The sequence below is a fragment of the Nilaparvata lugens genome, chromosome 13, assembly GCF_014356525.2.
Source record: "Nilaparvata lugens isolate BPH chromosome 13, ASM1435652v1, whole genome shotgun sequence".
In the NCBI taxonomy this organism is placed as follows: domain Eukaryota; kingdom Metazoa; phylum Arthropoda; class Insecta; order Hemiptera; family Delphacidae; genus Nilaparvata; species Nilaparvata lugens.
The window spans coordinates 4,865,676-4,888,476 of NC_052516.1; the positions used below are offsets into that span (position 1 = coordinate 4,865,676).

The 22,801-nt window shown below is 39.0% G+C and overlaps 2 protein-coding genes across 5 annotated transcripts in view; both read right to left on the minus strand.

Annotated features, from left to right (window-relative positions):
- The window catches only part of LOC111056978, a 486,313-nt gene that overhangs the window by 259,058 nt on the left and 204,454 nt on the right, over nucleotides 1-22,801 (minus strand). The gene's annotated exons all lie outside the window — the stretch shown is intronic.
- On the minus strand, nucleotides 515-22,685 carry LOC111046230. The gene is made up of 9 exons (XM_022331729.2): nucleotides 22,464-22,685; nucleotides 21,861-21,985; nucleotides 19,331-19,582; nucleotides 15,034-15,152; nucleotides 12,881-13,136; nucleotides 10,381-10,564; nucleotides 8,585-8,689; nucleotides 1,664-5,720; nucleotides 515-747 (listed from the first exon to the last, which is right to left on the minus strand). The coding sequence occupies exons 1-9, from the start codon at nucleotides 22,518-22,520 to the stop codon at nucleotides 641-643; spliced, it is 5,262 nt and encodes a 1,753-aa protein (XP_022187421.2). The 5' UTR covers nucleotides 22,521-22,685; the 3' UTR covers nucleotides 515-640.

A 22,801-nucleotide genomic window follows, 5' to 3' on the forward strand; every position in this document is an offset into this window, starting at 1 on the left:
TGACCAATCAGAGAGCTCCAATACTAGAGGCGTTAGAAAAGTAAGATCTATTTTTTCACACTGAAAACTGGATCCACAAGTTTATTTAGAATACCAATCAAAACCATACACTAGAATAGTTTTTTTATTGGAGTAAAGTAGAATTGTGAGTAAATCCATATTCTATGAAAAAAATGAGGAAATCTTACTTTTCTAACGCCTCTTGTAACCATATGCCAATAATACTTTGATTTAAACTGCTTTAGGATTGAGACTATTAAGCTGATTACACTAAACAGTGACAATATAATTCCTATGACTTCTAATCGAACTATTCCCACTCAGGCCCACTGAGCTTGTATGAATGGTACTATTTAAACTCGAGGGAATCAAACCGCCAACATCCTAGAACAGTTTAAATCAAAGTACAATGAACTCTTCTCTCCTTCTCCTTCAATATTGAACTGAATGAAATAGGTAATGTACGGCACCTTACTTCAAAATGTTCACTAATGAGAATAATGAGGATACCTACACAAATCATCCAATCAGAGAGCTCCAGTTCTACCGTTGACCATTCACAGAGCTCCAGTTCTTGCATTGACCAATCAGAGAGCCCCATTTCTTGCGTTGACCAATCACAGCTCGCCTAATTGTCCAATCAGAGCACCACAATGCGATTGCTATTAATAGTGATATTGCTGTTGACCGGATACAGGCGAAACAGCATTAGGTTGGTGGGATCTTGGACTTCTAGAGCCGAATCAGCTGTTGGGACAAGAAAGAACTGAATTAATTTCATAGTAACCACTTGGAATGTATATTCCAATAATATTATTCTAGATTTCTAGTTTCTCTTCCATTCTAATTCTAAATAATTCTCTACAGTGATAGAGATAAAGTTGGTGAGCTATATGAACATGTTTAGTGGCCAGCCTTAGACGGTGTTAATACTTCTAAGTCTTCTCCACCAATCAACCTTGAATTAGTCTTGTACATAATAAGGTGCGTACAGATATACACGCCTCGAACATGAGCAATTCACTTTTAATCAGCTGACTATATCTGTATTTTTACAGAAAAGGTATAAGATATAGATATAAAAAGCTTGGCATCAGCTGATTAAAAGTGAATTGCTCATGTTCGCGGCGCGTAAATCTGTACGCACCTTTAGATTCATTGCTTTCAGATACTATTCTAGTAACGACTACAGTCAGCATACCACGAGACAGTCCGTTGATAACATTGGAAAGCCCGCACGCAGTTCAAGGACTTTCTCATGATGTACCAAAACTATAACTTTACATACCAAGACCAACTCATAACATTTTATAATGGTGATCATGAACACGGAAAGTAAGTCATAACAATGCTACTTTAAAACCATCCTCATCCCTTTAGCACAAAGGGTAGAGATGGGGACATTTGGTATGTTCACCAGTAGAAAAAAATGAGAAAGATGGTAAATAGATCAGAGCAGCTCTGTATTGCTTAAATCTGAATTCTTTGTTTGTATTTGACTGTAAATTGGAGTGTATAATTCCAAAATGTGGAAGTGACACATAACCTAGAGACTACATTTGGACTGTTGCATAAATTAGAATTGGAACCGTTCTGGGCTTCAGCATGTGGTACTTTTTGAAAGTTGTTGTTATGTTAAATGATTGAATAAAAATAAACTCACTCTGGTTATCATCCTCATCGTACAACCGATGCACGAATGCGCGAATCGCCGGCGTCGGCTGCATGTGAAACAGCCCCGTCTCACCCCTCCGGCGCATGCGTTCGGCCTCCTTACTTGCCGGACTCCATCCGTCCACCTGGTCCCGGTCTTGCGGCACAGGTCTCAAATGCGTAAACGCCTCCAACCAACACTCCTGCCGTTCTGTGCTCCACACAAACAGACACTTGCACTCGTAGAAGTGCCTCTGATCAACCACCACCGGTCTGGCAACACCCACGTTCACCTGCTCCACATTCAACCGCATGAACACCACTATCAGCACACTGCCATCTAGCGGACAGATCTCAACTATCTCCGTGTCATAGTCGTCGCAAAACCAAAACTTGAAGCCTTCACACTCGCAGATCACCTCAGCCGCCTTGGAGCACAACTGTTCAATGTCCAAACTGTTCTGCCTCACCAACACACAGTCCACATTCAACTTGTCCACCTTGTGATTGGAGACCATCTGCATCTGTGCGTAGGCTGACCCATGAACATGCAGTGGTAGCGCACAATGGAACCCTACCGCTTGATCGTCGTCTTCGATATCAGTGATCGTGGATATCATCTCTTCGTCGACCTCGATAAACCGACGATCCAGTTGTACGGAGCAATCGGATATCATGCGGCGACCCACAATGTTGTCCAGGATATCCACAAATTCGTCCAGGTTATCCTCTTTTTTCTTGCGTTTCAGATCTGTAGACTCGCCGGGGGTGTTTCCATCTCGCCTCCATTTCACCTCGAAACTACCCCCCACCACTCTAACCTCACTTTTGTTGGGGAAACCTGTCCTAACCTCACCTTTGTTCGGGAGTCTAACCTCGGTTTTGTTTGGAATTCCTCCCCTAACCTCACTTTTGTTAGGAAAACCTGTCCTAACCTCACCTTTATTAGGAAAACTTGTCCTAACCTCACTTTTGTTCACCCCTCCACACCATCCCTCTCTCCATCTCTCTCCCTCACCCCTCTTCCTCTCCTCCTTAACCTCTCTCAACGGAGGTGAAAGCAACAGGTCACCCTTAAAACAACCCCTACGTTCTCCGTCATTCTTATTCACACCCCCTCCACCACAACACACCACTTTCTTTCTCTTCAGATCTTCCTCCTTGTCTAGCCGCACACAGGAGGCGAGTGGCGGCGAAAGCAAAAGTAGGTCAGATTTGAAATTACTCCTACGAATTCGGTTGTGGGGTTGTAGGGCGCGAATTTTGATTGGCGGAAAGTGGGTAGTGGACAACCTCATGGGAACACATCTAGTTACATTAGAATGTTGGAACACTTTCACAACCGAATCGTTTGAGGTTATGTTCGGACATCTATGTTGGTGCGAGCATGTGGGTTTCCTCCCTGTAATCCCGAACCTCGGTGGTATCTCGAGGAACCTCTGTATCACCATGTGTCTCTCGTTACAGTTTTCACCCAACATTTCCAGATCTAAAACTTTCGGTGAGTTGCATGTGGTTACAGAAGACGAGAATTCAGATTGTGGTGACATCGATGAGATGGAATCAGCCTCCCAGTCGGCTATTATGGCACGAACGTCGTGGTTTATATTGCTTGTATCAAATTGGGGTTTCAGATTTGATACAGTATCACTAGGACTACTGTAGACAAAGATTGATGAGGTCAGGTTGTCTTTAGGTGTGCATTTAGAGGAAGCACTTAATAAAGAATCAGATTTTTTGGGGGAAGTGTTTGATACAGTATCGCAATTCATTGATGCTGGAGTTGATACAGTATCAGAAATTGTTGGGGAATCATTTGCTACTGTATCACTTTTCGTTGTAGAAGAATTTGATACAGTATCACAGTTCATTGCGGAAGAATTTGATACAATATCGGTGATCTTTGATACAGTATCGGCGTTCATAGATTGAGGACTTGATTCCATATTACAGTTCATTGTAGAAGAATCTGTTACAGTATCTGTGATCTTTGATGCAGTATCGGTGTTCATAGATTGAGGATTTGATACAGTATCTGTGATCTTTGATGCAGTATCGGTGTTCATAGATTGAGGATTTGATTCCGTATTACAGTTCACTGCAGAAGAATCTGATACAGTATCAGTGATCTTTGATACAGTATCGGCGTTTGTAGATTGAGGATTTGATTCCGTATCACAGTTCATTGATGGATGAGTTAATACAGTATCACAGTTTTGGGAAGAATAATTTGTATCAGTTTTCATTGAGGTAGAATTTGTTACCACTTCTGTATCCGTTAATGGCGTATTTGATACAATATCAGCTTTTGTTGAGGAAGAATTTGATACTGTATCAGACTTTGTTGGGGAGACATCAACATTCATTGGAGAAGAATTTGATACAATATCAATGTTTGCTACAGAAATATTTGATACAGTTTCTACCAAACGTTTGTCATTTTTTGTCAAGGAAGATTCAGATACGGAAGTCTTGGAACTGTTAAAAATATCACTGGAAGAGCAAGATACAGTATCATTTGAAGTGTTGCAAGTATCAGTATGTATCAAGGGAGGATTTGATACAAAATCATTTGACACCGAACAAACAGTTTCACTATCATTGATTTGGGAGTTTGACTTTGATACAGAAATATTTTTGTCGTCGATTACTTCTATTTCCATGATGTAACTGTTTCCTGTTGGATGATTTAATACAGAAATATTTTTGTCGTCGATTACTTCTGTTTCCATGACGTCATTGTTTTCTGTTGGATGATTTGATACAATATCAACATCATCCTTTGCACCATGAGCCAACTCCACAGTATTTGAAACTGTATCAACTGGAGAAGGATTTGATAAGACATCACATGAACTGGAGATACTTTGACTATCACAGTTGAGTTTTAAAGTGTCATGGATGACTGGAGTAGAATCTACCACAGTATCAACTGAATCATCACATACTTTTGACACAGTATCAAGCAAACTGGCAACATCTGTTTCAATTTTCACAATTTTCTGAAAACTCACAGCAGCTGGACACAAAAATACAGGCTCCTTCAATAATGGTTCCGACTTCTTTTCACTGGTGACACAAAATGGAAGGTCTATAGGAGGAATTTGTATTGTGACAGGTTTATCCATGTTTCTTTGCTGTATATCACATCTGGTCTCAACTGGACTGGAGTTGGTTTTCAAGGTTTCTGGGCCACAATCACTGATCTCATTCAATGTTGGTGTATTATTGATAGAAAGAGGTTTATCCATGTTTCTGTGCTGTAGATCACAACTGGTCTCAACTGGACTGGAGATTGTTTTCAAGGTTTCTGTGTCACAATCACTGATCTCATTCAATGTTGGTGTATTATTATTTGAAAGAGGTTCATCTATGTTTTGCTGATGTATATCACAAGTGGTTGGGTCTAACTTGGAATTTGATTTAGAAATATCCATGTCTTGCTGGGGTATTTTAAAACAGGGCTGGTCTATCCTGGAATTTGATTCAGTACTAGTCATGTCTGGCTGATTTATAACACTACTGAGCTCATCAGAGCTTTCTAGTTTTGGAACATTTGTTGGAGGAGTGTTAACAGTATCCATGTTTCGGAGCTGTATATCACAACAAGTCTCATCTACACTACAACTATTCGATTTCGCACTACAATCACTTGCAGCATCGTTGTTAGTTTCATTTCTAATCTCGCTATCCAAATCAGTCTTCCATTGTGTGTTGTGAAGGAATCGTTTGCAAGAGTCCACGTTCGGTATCATGAAACGCGTATCACTGTTATCACTATTACCGATGTTGCGTATCATCTTGGCGAACGGAGCGGCACTGTCCGTAGCGTGCAACGCGTGTCGTTTGGCCGGATGTTGCGTATCATTGGAGCCGACTTTCGGCGGCGTCAGATATTTGTAGCGCGGGAGTTTTGAGCCGCATTTGTCGGGCGGTCGAATATTTTCCATGTCTTCGTCGTCTTCATCGCTGCAAAATTCGTACATTTTGTCGGCCAGACGTTTACGGCGGTACCATTTTAATTTCGGCTCACAACCGCCATCTTCCGATTCCTCAAACGCATAAACCTGGCGGAGAAAACACAAGAATTAGTCTAAATTTATAAAAAAAAAACAGGAAACAACTTTTCCAAACCCTTACACTCTTAAACGTTGATTCGACTGAACGTAGATTCTTTAAGCTGACAGGAAAAATTCGGAAATTAGTAGTGATTTATGAAAATTGATAAGATTTTTCAAATACACCTGAACAAAGAGCCTGGCAGAAAAACAATAAAATTAGTAGGAGTCAATCAAAATCAACCTATGAAGGAACCCAAAGAATAGATTAAAACCAATCACAAATAAATTAACAGAAATTATATCTTTAGTTGATATAATCAAATAAAAATGGATGAGAGACAATCTCCTGCTCTCAAGAAGACAAGTTGAAACCTAGGCAAAATATCTGTATTGCCAAATTGTTCGAAATTTCTATCTTTTCAAGCAAGCCCAGATGACTGACTGGATATTTTCTATTCATATATTTGACAACACAAATATTTCTGGGATATTCATAAATTTGAAAACACTTATTTGGTACTGGGTTATTTGGTACAGGGTTGTCTTACTGAATATATATTCCGTCATATAGCCTTGCTTGGAGAGGTTCCAATTTCCAAAATAAATTGGCAACACGGATACTATTCTCTAGCCATAACTTGTTTTATTCGGAGCTTAAGATTTACAAACCAAAGAAAAATTCCAAAGAACATTTACAAAACACGCACTAAGAAATTAGTAGAGTAGATCAATTGAAATCAATGAAAATAAGATGAGAAATCTTATTGAAATTCATACACCATGAAAGAAAGCCCCCCAGAACAGTTGTAAGCCTATCATGGAAAAAGAATTGAGAATTTAAATCAAATACAGAATTAATATTAATCAAACACATGATACTAGGAAATGCAAGAAGAAGGAAAACTATATTGTGGCATCCCTCCTGTATCAAATTCACATGCCGAATGATTATTTTCATCTATTTCATTTATTATTCTAATTTTTACAAGAAAACACTAAATGGAAGAGAAAAACTAAGGATACACCTTGCACTAATGAATAGATGAATATCAAACAGGAGACTGCATGCAACTTGAGAGAACACAACAGTTATTATAAATTAAACAAAAGAACCATTCTTGTTGAGACTGCATGGAACTTAAGAGAACACAACAGTTATTATAAATTTATCAAAAGAACCATTCTTGTTGAGAGATTTAGATCTAGAAGTATCATGGAAATCAACAGAAGACACAAGAACTGAATTGAAACTAGGGAATACAAGAAGAGAGAATGCAAAAACTATAAGTATTGTAGCTTATTTCAACCGTTTCAAATGAATTGAATATCAATCTGAGAGGTCAAAGAAACAGAATGTTTCAAACAATTATCAAATGCATGGGAATTGAGTTAAACTCAAGAACTGTTATAAATTAATCAAAAGAAACGTTCTTTACTTCAATCGTTTCAAAAGAGTACTGAGCCAAATGAATTATCGATGAATATCGTTATGAATACTTCAAAAAACCGTTATCACACGCATGGAAATTGAGAGAAATATAAAAATATTCGAACACGACATGCAGTACGATTGAAAGTACTCCAGTCAGTAAGTAAAAGTTTTTAATATTTACTTAATAATCGACTGCATGTTGTGTTCAAATACATAAAAAAGTGTGTTTATACAAAGCAGCTCGGAATGGATCAAGAAACCATCACCTATATAGTTATTTGTATATCTAGAGTGAAAAGTACGACTTTTTCTCCCTGAGGGAAAAAGTTTGAAGCCCGAGGCGAAGCCGAGGGCAACAATTTTCCTGAGGGAGAAAAAGTATTTTTCGCTCGTGATGTACACAACATTTTTCCTCCATCTACATTTTTTTATAGAAACTGCAAATTAAATCATTCTAATAACTTACGAATAAATTGGTGACAATGTTTCCTAACAACATAACCTAAAATCTAAAACCTAAAAACCGGTCGTCTGATAGGCACTGCTGATTGCCCTATCTATCGGCCAAGTGTAACAATTATATCAGCTGGGCTACCAAAAATGGCTGACTCCAGATCACGCGGTTCAGATTTGAATTGCAGAATGCAGATCAAAAATATTTGTTGGCTGGTATTTTGAATAGAATAAAATATTTTAAAAATTGTATAAATTTTTATCGTCTACTAATATTAAGAATATAATATCATACAAACATATATTTCATGAGTTGATCAAATTTCTGGTTGTGGTATTGAATTCAGTTGACTCAATGACAGACACCTCTATTACGCTTTCTCATCTGAGCGACCTTCTAACCTATTACCATGTAAGTTTTTAAAATAGAGATGCTTCCCATGTTATTTAAATGGAGTCACTTTTACTCCGTAGGGAGTTTTTCTGTTTTTTACTACCTAGAGCGAAAAAGTGACACTTTAGTATTATGTTTCAGGGAGTAAAGTAAGTACTTTAGACAGTAGGTGGAGGAAAAAAATATTATGAATAAATCAAAAGAAAAATTCGTGGGGAGAAATTCAGATTTAAAAGTATGATGGAATTGAGAGAAACAAAACAAGTGTTAAAAAAAGATCAAGAGAAACGTTCTTGATGAGACATGGAAATGAGAAGTGAGGTTTAGAAGTGAGAAATGAGAAGTGAGATTTAGAATTGAGAAGTGAGATTTAGAAGTAAGAAGTGAGATTTAGAAGTGAGAAGTGAGATTTAGAAGTGAGAAGTGAGATTTTGAAGTGAGAAGTAAGATTTAGAAGTGAAACGTGAGATTTAGAAGTGAGAAGTGAGATTTTGAAGTGAGAAATGAGATTTAGTAGTGAGAAGCTTTCAGATTTATAAGTGAGCAGACCAGGTTCAACCACAAAACACCGAGAGATTCTTGTAAGCCAACCTTTTCCGCTTGATCAATGATGCTCCGCCTCCAAACTTTGGTCCGTATTGAAACCGGTTTCATGGCCAGGTTTGGAATTCGGATGCACCACTGTCTCGACGATTTCTGTAACGAAAAGTTTACAACTCTAGTTTTCTATTCACTCCAACAGTGTTTATACAATCAATATCACACAGAAAATCATCGATTTATACCACAATCAGATTTTTTACTCGGGTCACTCCAATGTTTCAGATGTACAAGTTAAGCCATCGGTCCCTGTTGCCTAAAAACAATCATTAGATCATGTCTGAGGCCCTGAAATTGATCAGGTGCGACCTGAAAACTCTGACACTAGACCTGACGCCAACCAGGTCACTCAACCATGTCTGAGGCCCTGAAATTGATCAGGTGCAACCTGAAAACTCTGACACTAGACCAAATTTAGGTCGCACCTGTTCAATTTCAGGGCCTCATACATGGCTGAGTGACCTGGCTGGCGTCAGGTCAGGTGTCAGAGATTTCAGGTCGCACCTGATCAATTTCAGGGCCTCAGACATGGCTGAGTGACCTGGCTGGCGTCAGGTCAGGTGTCAGAGTTTTCAGATCCCACCTGATAAATTTCACTAAAGCAAATACTGGAAATACTTCAAACATTTAGAATAGGTGGATACCTGTCAGATGAAAGTCTGTAGATCCCATTCCATTTGATAAAATAATCAGATAAATGGAACCCTATATCAAGAAACTTGCAGATTCTCTGGGGCAGAAACACATCTTATATAGAATGGTATTACTCGTACAAAACTGTTCGTTGAGAAACGTTTCCAAAATAGTTATAACACAGCAAAGCTTCAAACCAACGATCAAGTAAAAATATTCACTTTTCTAAGTAGTTGTGAAGGTTGTGGTAGAGTAGATATTAGACTATATATTTTCCAACCACAGATTCATTAAAAATTGAGATACTGTTTCGCTTGTTACTCCATTATGATCATTGACAATAGTGTAACAGCCGAAACCGGTATCTCAATTTTTAATAAATCTGTGGTTGGAGAATATCTAGGCTTTCTATCAAGAAAAATATTCAATGCAGATTTCCTTCTAGGCTCTTGCTACTAGTATACAAACAATATTCCATTACTTTACAATATTAGAATAGAATAGAATATCTTTATTAGCCTCAATAGTACATCACAATTTGACATATAGGCCAGTCAACACAATACAATACAGCACAATAAAAACGGGCAATAAACCACTACAATAAACAGTCACAGTAGTACATTGGATTGAAATTCAAATATACATTACATACAGTTCATAATATACAACAATACACATCATGTATTATATAATAGTACATTCTGCATACATTGATGGAACAGCTGTAGTTTGAAACACAAGTACATGTCACTCTTTGGCTTTGGAGAGCAAAACGTTTGCAATAGGCTGTGGATGAGTGATAATCTAATCCATTTTGACAAAATATTCGGAAACACCGAATTTTAAATTAAAAACTGATCTGTTTGAAGTGCAGAACGTTTGCAGTACGCTGTGTCTAAGGCTCAACTCACACTTACGCGACTCAGGTCGAGAAGAGACTCGATTCTAGTCGAGAGCATGTGATTTCGAATGGTGACACTCAGACCAGTCGACTCTAGTCTCCGCGACTGTCACCATTTGAAAACACATGCTCGCTCTCTCCACTAGAGTCGAGTCTCTTCTCGACCTGAGTCGCTTAGTGTGAGTTGAGCCTAAGTGATAATCTAATCAGTTTCGACACAATTTTCGGAAACATTTCGATAAAAACTGACCTCTTTGGAGTGCATCACGGAAGCAGTTCGCTGCGGCTGTGTTGGAACCGGAGGCGGGAGTAGAAGGGGTTGAGTCTGCTTCATGACAAGTTTGGCCAACGGGTTGGCGCTTTTGAACGCCTTGTTTATGTCGTAGGGCACGGCGTACTCTTTCGGGTACTTGACTGTCATCATTTGGCCCACTCTGTCAAGTAACAACACATCACATTCACGTCAAACACATATTTATTTGTTTGAAAATACACACTACACACTTTTCAAACATGGTAACACAAAGATGTAGTCGTAGGGTAACCGTCCACTGGAACCGTATTCAACCGATCCGTTCGGCCGTTGGATCGGACGAATCTGCCGGCCATTAATTTAGCCGAATATGGTCGTCCATTGGAACCGTTGACGTCAGTCTAGTTCAGTAGTTGGCTGAACTATTAAATCTTGAATTAACTACTATCATAGCCACCTAAATTTTTCATAAACAATGATTATATTGAGATTTTGAAAATTGAATAAACAAAATATCCACTAAATTAGCTGTTATTCATCACACTAATCTTTCCTTCTGATCCTATTTGTTCAGCAATCTTTGTCCAGAGATTCCTTTGAACATCACGACCATGATATCTTTTGTCTCGCATATCCCACAATGAAGAATGCTCCTGAACCAAACTTATCAATTTTTCATTGTCCATAGTTACAACTTTATAAAACAGATCAACTTCACAAAACAAACAAGACTGTGAAACAATTTTAGGTTAGGAACACTTTGTTGTCTCAGCTCGACTAGTTAGTTCGGCCGGATAGAGCCGGAAAATCTCAATTCGGATGGAAAAATTGATCGGCTGGAGCCGGACGTGCACGGCCGTATGAACCTGTTGCAATGGACGAGCATCTATTCCTTTCTTTGTTGGGCGATCGTTCGAACGAGTTCGGTAGTTTCGGCCGATGCTAGTTCGGAAGAAAACGGTTCTAGTGGACGGCCAACTTAAGGAAGTACTCAGCCGTTCCATCCGACTATTTTCGTGCGGTTGACTATAGCATAAGCTATGCTATCTTTTCCTTATGCTGTAAATCCCTAAGAATAGTAACAAACAAAAGGCAGCGCTTACATGTAAACTCATGTAAGCGCGTGAATCATGATTACAATATTTCAACAGGCTTTTATAAACATGACGAACTGAACGGCTCAACTTCGAGACGAGATCCATGTATACTTATATATTTTTTGATCAATAAAACTATTCCATTCTATTCTATTCCCATCTGTTTTGGTATCTCAAGAAATGGTCAAAATAGGTACAGAGTGGTGCAGAGGAAATGCATGTTTTTCAATCCGCTAGTACTCGGCGACGGGAGGGGATATTGACCTTGAACAAATGTTGGCAGACGGCCCATACTATGCCGTTTCAGAGCGTTTGAACGTATAACATTGTATGTTCGCTGTCGAGCAGTTTTTAGAAACAATGAATCTGTAGTCACAGTGCAACGTCTTTTCCGTCAATATTCTGACTCGATCCACATTGTAGACCGAGAAAATGCAGACCGAGCCAGAACGGCAGTTGTTACTAATCCTAGACGATCGGCTAGACGACATGAGACCATAGACGATACTGACTCGGTCTACATTTTCTGGAGTACGAACTGAACGGGGAAGACCAGGTGGTTTCTTTTTCATCACAGAGCCAGTTCTTCTAAACGCTGCAATCCATCGGAGTACAGTATTTCAATCAGGCACTGCACTTCGACGTTCAACTCTAAAATATCGACGGAAAAGACGTTGCACTGTGGCTGCAGATTCTAAAAAAAAACTGCTCGACAGCAGACACACGATGTTGTACGTTCCAAAGCTCCATAGCGACTGAAATGGCATAGTATGGGCCGTTTGCCAACGTTCGTTCAAGGGCAATACCCCCTCCCATCGCTGAGTACTTTCGGTTCGATAAACATGCTCATTATGATGACCTGATATCTTGACGAACTAAGACCCTTCGGCTCAACTCACACTTACGCGACTCAGGTCGAGAAAAGACTCGACTCTAGTGGAGAGAATGTGTTTCCAAATGGTGACACTCAGACCAGTCGATTCTAGTCTCCGCGACGTCACACCATTTGAAAACACATGCTCTCGACTAGAGTCGAGTCTCTTCTCGACCTGAGTCGCGTAAGTGTGAGCCTTCCTATTTGTATTTTGTAATTCCAGCAAATGAATTTGATTGGTCCTACCGATTCTACAATAATTTGGCCTGATTCCGTTTATAGTTAGGGTCAAGCCTCATGAAGCGTTTTTTCAGAGGTGGCAAACGACTCGGCAGGGCAGGTATCTTGTGGTTGTTGTAGCAGCTTCGGGAACCCTGTTGTTTCACTCCTCCTCCGTCTCAAGGCCCAGGAAGCGGACCACCCCACTTCTGTGGCTGATAATCAGCCAATAGGAGAGCTTCCTTCCTTGCCGACTCGTCCGCCGCCAGTGCAAAAACGCTCCTTGTGGCTTGGCCCTTATTCTCACCTGTGATTGATTTCGTCGGCGACAATGGTGTGCTGATGGCTGGTGGGTGGTTTGTTGTCGGGTTTGGGGTTCTCGAGGTGGAAGGAGAGGACGTGCAGAAAGTTGACCGTGTTGAAGACAACGCTGTTGTTCAGCTTCAGACTGATATCCAGGTGGAACTTGGGGTAGGGCGGGGTCACGTCGAACAGAGAGTGGATGGTCAGACCGTGTTTCAGGCATGACAGGCTCACGCATGAGTCCCAGTTGGCTGCCATGTCTGCGAAAGAAAACAACCAAAAATTACTAATGAAACACTGAGAAATCCAAAATTATTGCCTACTCACTTTTATTAAGGCTACTGAATCTATTGAAACACAATAAGGCTCAACTCACACTAACGCGACTCAGGTCGAGAAGAGACTCGACTCTAGTCGAGAGCATGTGTTTTCAAATAGTGACGTCGCGGAGACTAGAATCGACTGGTCTGAGTGTCACCATTTGAACACATGCTCTCGACTAGAGTCGAGTCTCTTCTCGACCTGAGTCGCGTAAGTGTGAGTTGAGCCTAAAAGTTATCAAGTACTCTTTTCTTTCATCACAACACAACCAGTTCCACCTCTTCAAGTGTCATTTTCAAGCGTATATTTTCACTTCAAATTGGCTCTCAAAGTGTTGGAACTAGTTATCATAAAATTAAAGGGTTCTTGATAAATTCTATTGTTTCAAAAATTATTGCCTCTATACTATAAAACAGGCTGTACACTGGGACAATGATAACTTCCCATAGTAGCGTCACCATCTGTCACGGGAACTCGAATTAGAAATGACATGAACATTTGAGTTCCGGATACATTCAATATCACACGAAGAATAATGTAACACAGCTGATACAAATCTCCAATTCGCTGTGAAGTCTTCATAATTATTATCTATTTTTCTTCATTCATAACTGAAGCCAACTTTTCAATGACTGTGTGCTCTACTATGCAAAAAATAATACTTTTTGTGTAGTTGAGAAGTTGATATTGTGGTAATTATTCATATTGAATGAAAAAGACTAAGAAATTGTCAAAAACCACAGATTTATTGATACTTAGAAAGACCGGTTTCGGTTATTACACCATTGTGAATCTCTGATAAACTAATAAGCATTAACTGCATTAGTAAGCATTAAACTGATAAGCATTTCTTTATTTTATCAGAGATTGATGTGAATGGTGTAATAACCGAAACCGGTCTTTCTAAGTATCAATAAATCTGTGGTTTTTGACAATTTCTTAGTCTTTTTCATTCAACAAAAAATAATACTATTAGTTCTTACGACAGCGTTCACACATTTGGCACATTGAAATGTGTAAACACTCCCATAAGAGCCGACGGTATTTTCTTCCTTCCGAACAGAAATTCATTATAAGTTTTACGATGTGCTTCTGCCAATATTCTATTCTACGTCTTCAACAACATAATTATTGGTAAATAACCATAGAGAGATCCAATTTAAACTAGTAGTTCTGTGAACAGTAGACCTCACGCAGTATTCTCATCCACAAGTACCTGATTGAAACTGTAGACCTTATATAGAAATACAGCAATAGACTGGCTTCTCCACACATCTGTGTAATCACTTGTCAGCTGATTTATGATGAATAATTCTACAGTCTGATTTTTACTCTAATATTGGCGTATGGAGGAGGCTCCTTCCTCCTTTTATATTATCCTTGACATGCAAAATTTCCAAAAACCTTGTATATACGTCAACGCGCAATTAAAAAAGGAACATACCTGTCAAATTTCATGAAAATCTATTACTGCGTTTCGCCGTAAATGCGCAACATATAAACATTTAAACTTCAAGAGAAATGCCAAACCGTCGACTTGAATCTTAGACCTCACTTCGCTCGGTCAACTACTGTACCAGCACTCCTTATAGATAAGAACAACGTTTCTCATTTAACCAATGCTGGGATTCAAAGTACCCTATATCTCACCATAATACAATTTCTGGATCAATTCATATCAAACTGAATGGTTACATTCTCATGATGATAACGAGATGATTAGTTCTTGTCGCTGGTTCAAGTAACTAGATAAATTCAAGATTGATTAATGTTGACCTGAATAAGTAGACAATTTCAAGATTATTAATGTGGAGATCGGACGAGTGTTTAGTTTACCTTCTTCGTCGAACGAGGCAGCCACAGTGAGACAATCTCTGCAGTCAAGAGAAGGAAGCGTCGTTATAGTCAGATAGTAGCGTCTGTGGTCTTCCTCCAGATAATCCTCCGCATTATTGCTGCGAAAAAAAAACAGAATATTGTTAGATAATAAGCAGAGTCTTTGAAAGTGATCGAATAACCTGATGCGATTCCAACCACTGAACTGAATAGCAAAACAGAAGATTGCACAAATTAAGATGACTTGAATTCAAGTAAACTTGACTAATGAAAACGCCCCTAAAGGCTCAACTCACACTTACGCGACTCAGGTCGAGAAGAGACTCGACTCTAGCCGAGAGCATGTGTTTTCAAATAGTGTCGTCGCGGAGACTAGAATCGACTGGACTGAGTGTCACCATTTGGAAGCACATGCTCTCGACTAGAGTCCAGTCTCTTCTCGACCTGAGTCGCGTAAGTGTGAGTTGAGCCTTAGGCTGGCCACTAACGTATCGTTCCACATGTCCGTTACGTCTGTTAAGGCGAAAACCTTAACGTTGGAGGCTGTGGCTTCGAAGTAAGTCTGCAGATGAGAAGCCGTTGTACAGGTGAACAGAGAACATTTATTTGTTCGTCTAAGAGCCGTTTGCACAGTGCCAGTTTAAACTAAATTTCATTTTAAACGGGATTAAATCCGTATCAAGGCTCGTTTGTTATAATGTGTTTCATTTTGAGTTTAAGCCACCAGCTGATTAAATTCAGTTTAAGCTTTGACTGTGCAAACGGCCCTAACAGTCGGACATTTGAAACGTTATGATGCCGCTTCCACACACTCGTCAAGTGCGTACAAATAACGACTAGCGCGAGAGTGTGGATGTCTTCAATGCCAGCGCTCGCCTTCGCTCCGATTATCGTCGAGATTGATTCTTTATCGAGATTGATCCTAATTAAGATTCGAGATCGATTCCGTCAAAAATTATCAGATTCCCGGTATATCTGATCTAATATTAACTGTTAATATTATTTAATCCCCTCCTAGGGAGTACAACACCTTGCCGTTGGTGGAGGGGCTTGCGTCCTCCTGAGACCCAGAGAGCTATGCCGGCGGTAGTGTAACTACCAGCAGGGCCACCCAAGCCGGACAGGTCGAAGGGTAGGAGGCAGACAAAGAAGTACTCCAAAGAAGGCGTCGTTGGGCTAATCCCCCACACGCTGGATAAGCTCGGATTCAAAGTACATTAAATAGCCTCGGACGGGACCGGAATTTAAGGAATAAGAAATGGGACAAGACACTTGACTTACGATTTGGGAATTGGAATGTGCGCACTTTGACCGGAAAAGAAGTTGAAATAGTGGAGGAGATGAAAAAATATAAAATGAGTGTATTAGGAATAAGTGAGATTCGGAAACGAGGGATTGGAGAGAGACAGCTAGATGATGGATATGTGCTCAGATATTCAGGAACAACTGATGCGGGTCGATTGAAAGGAGGAGTTGGTATCATAGTTGATGAAAATACAAATAATTTGATAAGTGGATGGAATGCCAAAAGTCCCAGGATTATGCGAATAGACCTTGAACTTTCAATAAAAATTTCTATTATACAGGTGTATGGGCCAACCGAAGATACAGATGTTATTGGAAAGGATGAATTCTGGGAAGATCTACAAAGAGCTGTATCAGAAGTGGAGACAGGTAGAAAAGTTTTTCTAATGGGTGATTTCAATGGAAGGATTGGGAATGAGGATGAACAGTGGCATGGGTGTATGGGAAAACATGCAGGTGAATCAGTGCTGAATGATAATGGTAGGCGGCTATTGGAATTCTGTATAGATAACCAGTTGTTGATCGGAAATACATGGTTCATTCACAAGACCATCCATAAAATAACTTTTGTCGCTGAAGGAAGAGACACCCAAAGTATCATTGACTACTTTCTATACCCTTCTACCTTGAGATATGCGGTCAAAGATGTGAAAGTCATAAGGGGTGCAGAGATTGACTCAGACCATAAACTTCTTGTTGCTGACACTAGATTCCAAAGAATAGCCACGATCAGACAAAGGAAATATGAGAGGATCAAGAGTGAGGAATTGCAAAATAGGGACAAACAGAATGAATTTCAAACTGAAGTAGAGAAGGAATTAGCTGAAATTGAAACTCAAGTAGAAGAAGAGAACAGAATAAATAATATTGAGTTTCAATGGAAAAGTATCAAAGAAACATTATTGAAAGCAGCAAATAAAGTTTGTGGCCAAAGAAAAGTGGGGCAATTCAAAAGAAGGACGAAATGGTGGTCAGAGGAAGTTAAACAGAAGGTCAAGGACAAAAAGAAGGCTTTCCGAAGATACACTGGGTCGGGAAGAAATGAAGATTGGCTGAAATACATAGAGTGCAGGAATCAAGCAAAGAGGGCTGTCAAAGATTCAAAGAAGAAGGCATGGGAGGAGTTTGGGAAAGAAATAGATGAAAACTATAGAAATAATGTGAAAAATTTTTGGACAGTTTGCAAAAGTCTGCGAGGAAAGTTTGGAAAGCAGGCAAGGTCTATTAAGAATAAGGAAGGTCAGCTGGTGACAACCACTCAAGATGTGCTTGAAACATGGAGAAGATTTTTTGAAGACAAGTTCAATGAAGATAGGGTGGTGCAAGAAGTGAATTTGGAGTTGGATGACAATGCTCATGAAGTACATCAGATGGATGCTGGAATAACAAAGGATGAGGTGAGGGAGGCTGTTCAAAGGTTAAAGAATGGGAAAGCAGCAGGAATTGATAATATTCAAGCTGAATATTTGAAGAAAGGGGGTGAATGTCTCTTAGATAGACTCACTGAGTTATTGCAGCAGGTTTGGGAACAAGGTACAATTCCAAAAGAATGGGAACAAAATATTATAGTTCCACTCCACAAAAAAGGAAATACCACTGATTGTGAAAACTACCGAGCAGTTTGCTTATCTTCAGTGGTATGTAAAGTGTACACTCGAATATTAGAGAAAAGACTGCGAAGTGTGGTGGAAGAACAGCTAGAGGAGGAACAGTGTGCATTTAGGCCTGGCAGGCAGACGCAAGACCACATCTTCTCAATAAGATCGATCTGCTCAAAATCTATTGAAAAAGGCAAGCAAGTATATCTGGCGTTCCTGGACCTGAGAGCCGCATTTGATACAGTATCAAAAGAAGCCTTATGGGAGACATTGGCTGCTAAGAATGTGCCACAAAAATTACAGCGTGCTATTAAAAGTGTCTTCAATAATGTCACTGCAGTGGTTAGAACGTGTGGACAGATATCAGGACCTCTGCAAATGAGAAGGGGGATAAAACAGGGGGACAGCTTGAGTCCACTATTATTCACCATGGTAATGGATGAAATCCATAAAATCTGCAAACGAAGAACGGGGAGAATGACAGTCGGACACTGGAATTTAAGGCCCATTTTCGCTCAAGCTCTACTGTTCGCGGACGATATAGTTCTGATTGCTGACTCGGAAAGGAAACTAAAAGCAGCTGTAATCGAATGGAATGAAGAGATCAAGAGAAAAGGTATGGAACTGAATATCAATAAGAGCAAGGTGATGGTGGTGAATGGAACTGAAGGTGAGAGAGTGATAATAGAAGTGGAGGGGCGGCAGATGGAACAAGTAAAATCATACGAGTACCTTGGCACCATTATAAATGAAGATGGAAAACTGGATGAAGAACTGAGAAACAGAATCAACAAGGCTAGCCGGGCTTACTATGGTACCAAAGACTGTATTTTCGGGAAAAAAGAAGTGGGTACTATGGTGAAGAATAGGGTCTATAAAAGTATAATAGAGCCTATAGTTCTGTATGCGGTGGAAAGTTGGCCCATGAAGACACAGCATATGAGTAGAGTAAGGGCAGTGGCAATGAAGTGCCATAGAAGAACGGCTGGGAGGACGTTGAGAGACAGAGTAAGGAGTGACCGCATCAGGGAGGAAATTGGAATGAAAGATGTAAAAGAAGTTATCGACAGAAAGCAATTAGGATATTGGGGTCACGTACAGAGGATGGACGATGAGAGGAAAGTGAAACAGTACGCAAATGTGGTTGTAGGAGGCAGACGGAAGAGAGGACGTCCCCGGTACTCGTATGATGAACACATTAGAAGATTGGGAGAGGAGAGAGGGAAGACTGTGGGGCAGATGAGGAGGCTGGCTGCGGATCGCGACACCTGGAGGCGGTTGTCCGAGGCTACCCCGACGCTGTGAGGCACACCGGGGCAGAGAGAAAGAAGAAGAATATTATTTAATACTAACTGTTAATTCTACCTAATAATCAGGCTAATATATGCACTCACCAGAATCCATAAACCACCAGCCGTTCGTTAACGGTCGGCCACTGAGCAATGCCAATAGTGAGTATGCTGGTGACCGCATAGTCTGCAAACAATTGCACTTCGGCGACTTTGGCCGCGCGGCCACCTGGCCGAAACAGCCACCAGTGCAGTTGGTACTTGTTGCGTTGAGACAGCGTGCTGCGAGCCGTATGTGTTATAAACGAATAGGTCAGCAGAAATTGCCCGCAACGGGTCGTGCCCATAAACACGTGGCTGCAACAAAGGACAAGTTCAAAATTAAATTTGAAAAATGAAATTAATAGATTACAAACTAACGGGTGGTGCCCATAAACACGTGACTGCTACAGACGAAAAATGTAAATGGAATTGAAACATTTTTATTAAATCACTTTTTTGCTACGGTACCGTATTATGAAGAACGAGATTAGCAGTCAGATTTTTTCAATGAATAAATTCATTCACTTACTGTGACAACGAGATCGTTCGACAGGTTGTAATTTTTGTTGCCGTATTCAAAAATATACATGATATTCTCCATGAATTGAATGAAATACTGTAATTTTTGTTGCCGTATTCAAAAATATACATGATATTCTCCATGAATTGAATGAAATATTGTAAATGGATTATTTACAAACAGTTAGTTCAATTTGAGACAACAATATAAACTTTAGCTAACCCGAGTAAGGTTGATAATATAGTGGAGTGGCGAAGGTAGTTTAAAGCTTGAGAGTGTTGCATTTATTTATTCAATTCAATCATTCAGAATTACACAACTTTCAGAAGAGTACCACAGGCTTACACCCAAAACGGTTCCAATTCTAATTTATACAACAGTCCAAATGTAGCTAGGTTATGTGTCACTCATTCTCCTATTACACACTCAATTTACAATTCAAAACATACAAAAATTATTTTTAAATTGAAAATACTTCAAAATTGAATTAAATCAATCACAATTAATTAGAAAATTCCAAACTTTGAAAAACTATAAAATTTTGAGACCGAAAAGACAAACACACTATTTAGAACTTTTATTTAGAACTTACTATTTAAGGCATGTAATTTATAATACGGTACACGTTATATCTTAACGTGGACCTACTATAGCTGAGGGTGTTTAGAATGTCTACCTCCTACCTTTTATCCTTTGTTGCTCTAACATGTTCTGAGATCTTACATATTTGAATAAATGCATTACTTTTCGACAATCTCAGCTACCTTCTTCGCTACCCTCTACTTTCGCCACTCTACTATGTTTTGACCCCCTGACAAAGATGGAGGGCCTGGTCACATAGAGAGCTAACTTTTATTTTCTATCTGTATTCAAATGTGTCAGAGCATAGTGGAGCCGCGACGGTAGAGTAGAAGGTGGAAGAAAGCGGAGGCATTTAGATATATGCATTATTTACAACACTCTGAGCTACCTTCTCTGTCACACTCTACCTTCTCTGTTACACTCTACCTTCTCTGTTACACTCTACCTTCTCTGTTACACTCTACCTTCTCTGCTACACTCTACCTTTGTCACTCCACTGTTTCGACAGTATATGGGTCGCGGAGTAGGTACCTAAGAGTATGTATGTATTTAATTATTGTGTCAGAACATATTGGATCGTTCAGATACGGTACATGGTGCTAAATTATTTTCAACACTTTCAGCTACCTTCTCCGCTAAACAGCTGTGGTTTTTTGCAAAGTGTGAAGTTTTTAGCTCAAAAATTTCCAGTTTCATTCAAAATTTAGACTTTTCAAATAACTATTAAGTTACTGTTTATTGATATATTCAATCTATAAGATACTGTTTATAGATTTATTGATTCTAGACTCTAATAGTATCTATTTGATTCAAAATTTGATCGTTTATCTGAGAATTGAAGAGCGTAAATTGTATTTTGAAAAGTGAAAGTGACATAACCAACATTTTGATTTGGACAGTATAGTATAAATTGGAAATGGGACAGTTTTGGGCATAAGCCTGTTGTGCCTTTCCTCATGTTAAGTATTTTTACACAATGTGATAAATAAATAAATAAATAAACTCCATCATCGCCGCTCCACTATGGTTCCACTCTCATCAGGAATAGAAATATATCAGCCAAATAAAACATTTTGGTATTACCTATGACTTCACAGAAGAATCTAATTATTAAATATTTGAAGCTACTGAACAGTTGATAAATCATGGGAAGCACAATAATATTGCAGAAAAGGGCCAGACTATACTAAGCGTTTTTTCAGGTGTCGTTTTCCAGTCGGCAGGACAGAAAGCTCTCCGATTAGCTGGTTGGGTTTTCAACTGAAAACGCTTGATATGTTCTGACTCTCAGTCTTCAATAATATTATTGTGCTTATTATGATATATCAACTCAGTAGATTTATGTTTGCTGAGCGAAAAAATACTACCATGTTCTTATGGAAGTGTTAACACACTGACTTGATGAAAACATGTGGAAACTGTTATAAGAATCAATATTATTATTTTTCAATTTTTCCCCATCGATGAGTCAATGAAAACCCCAAAACTTACTTTCCTGGAAGATCGATGACACTGTTCAACTGGTATACACATCTCGACGGAATAGTTTTGAATAGCTTGGAAGCAGGCGAGTTTTGGATATTGGCTTTTCCCTGTCTAATAAAGTTTCCACTTATCTGAAATGAGAGGAGAGAATATAGTTATAATCAGAAAAAGCTAATGAAGAAGTAGAAATCTGTCGTAACTTATAATTTAAATAAATTAAATAGATATAATAATATTTTCAGTTCTTCTCAAAATTGTGGACAGCCAATTCCCTGCAATGTTTACGGTGTAAAAATTATTCTATTTCAGTACAAGAAACTGGATAATGTATCAAAAAGTCAAAAAAAAATATTTTCAACTTATGTTTACAAGATGTTCTCTCAAAAAAAAAACAAATAAATTGCAGACAAAGACGTTGAATAATTTTCAATTGACTAACCTGAACATTTTATTACACACATTACATATTTTCTAGGCATATTTAAACAGTGGAAGAATTAATAAAGGGTATTTAAGTAATATCTAAGGATTTAAACAACATAATCGCAATTAAACATAAGTTATAAACAAATGTTATGTTACTGGATGCAGACTACTACGATAACTCACCTCCCGATTAGCTAGTTTCTGAAGAAAATGAGGGTTCTTGTTGTTTTTACGAAACATTATTCAAAGATTATGATTCATTTATGTTATAATACATGGGAAAAATGATTAATAAAATAGATAAAGGGATAAATAATCAAGTTTATACAGCAGACATCAAGGCAGAACAAAATAGCCTGCTGCTGCTGTATTTGTGTGTATGTGTGTGTGCTCTTGCAGCTTCCAATTGGCAGAGCATCATCTGTTTTTTGTTTTTATTTTGTACACAATATTACTTGTAATTTATAATCACTTTACCAATTCTATTAGGAAAAATGATAATTCAGAACATTTTAACCAGA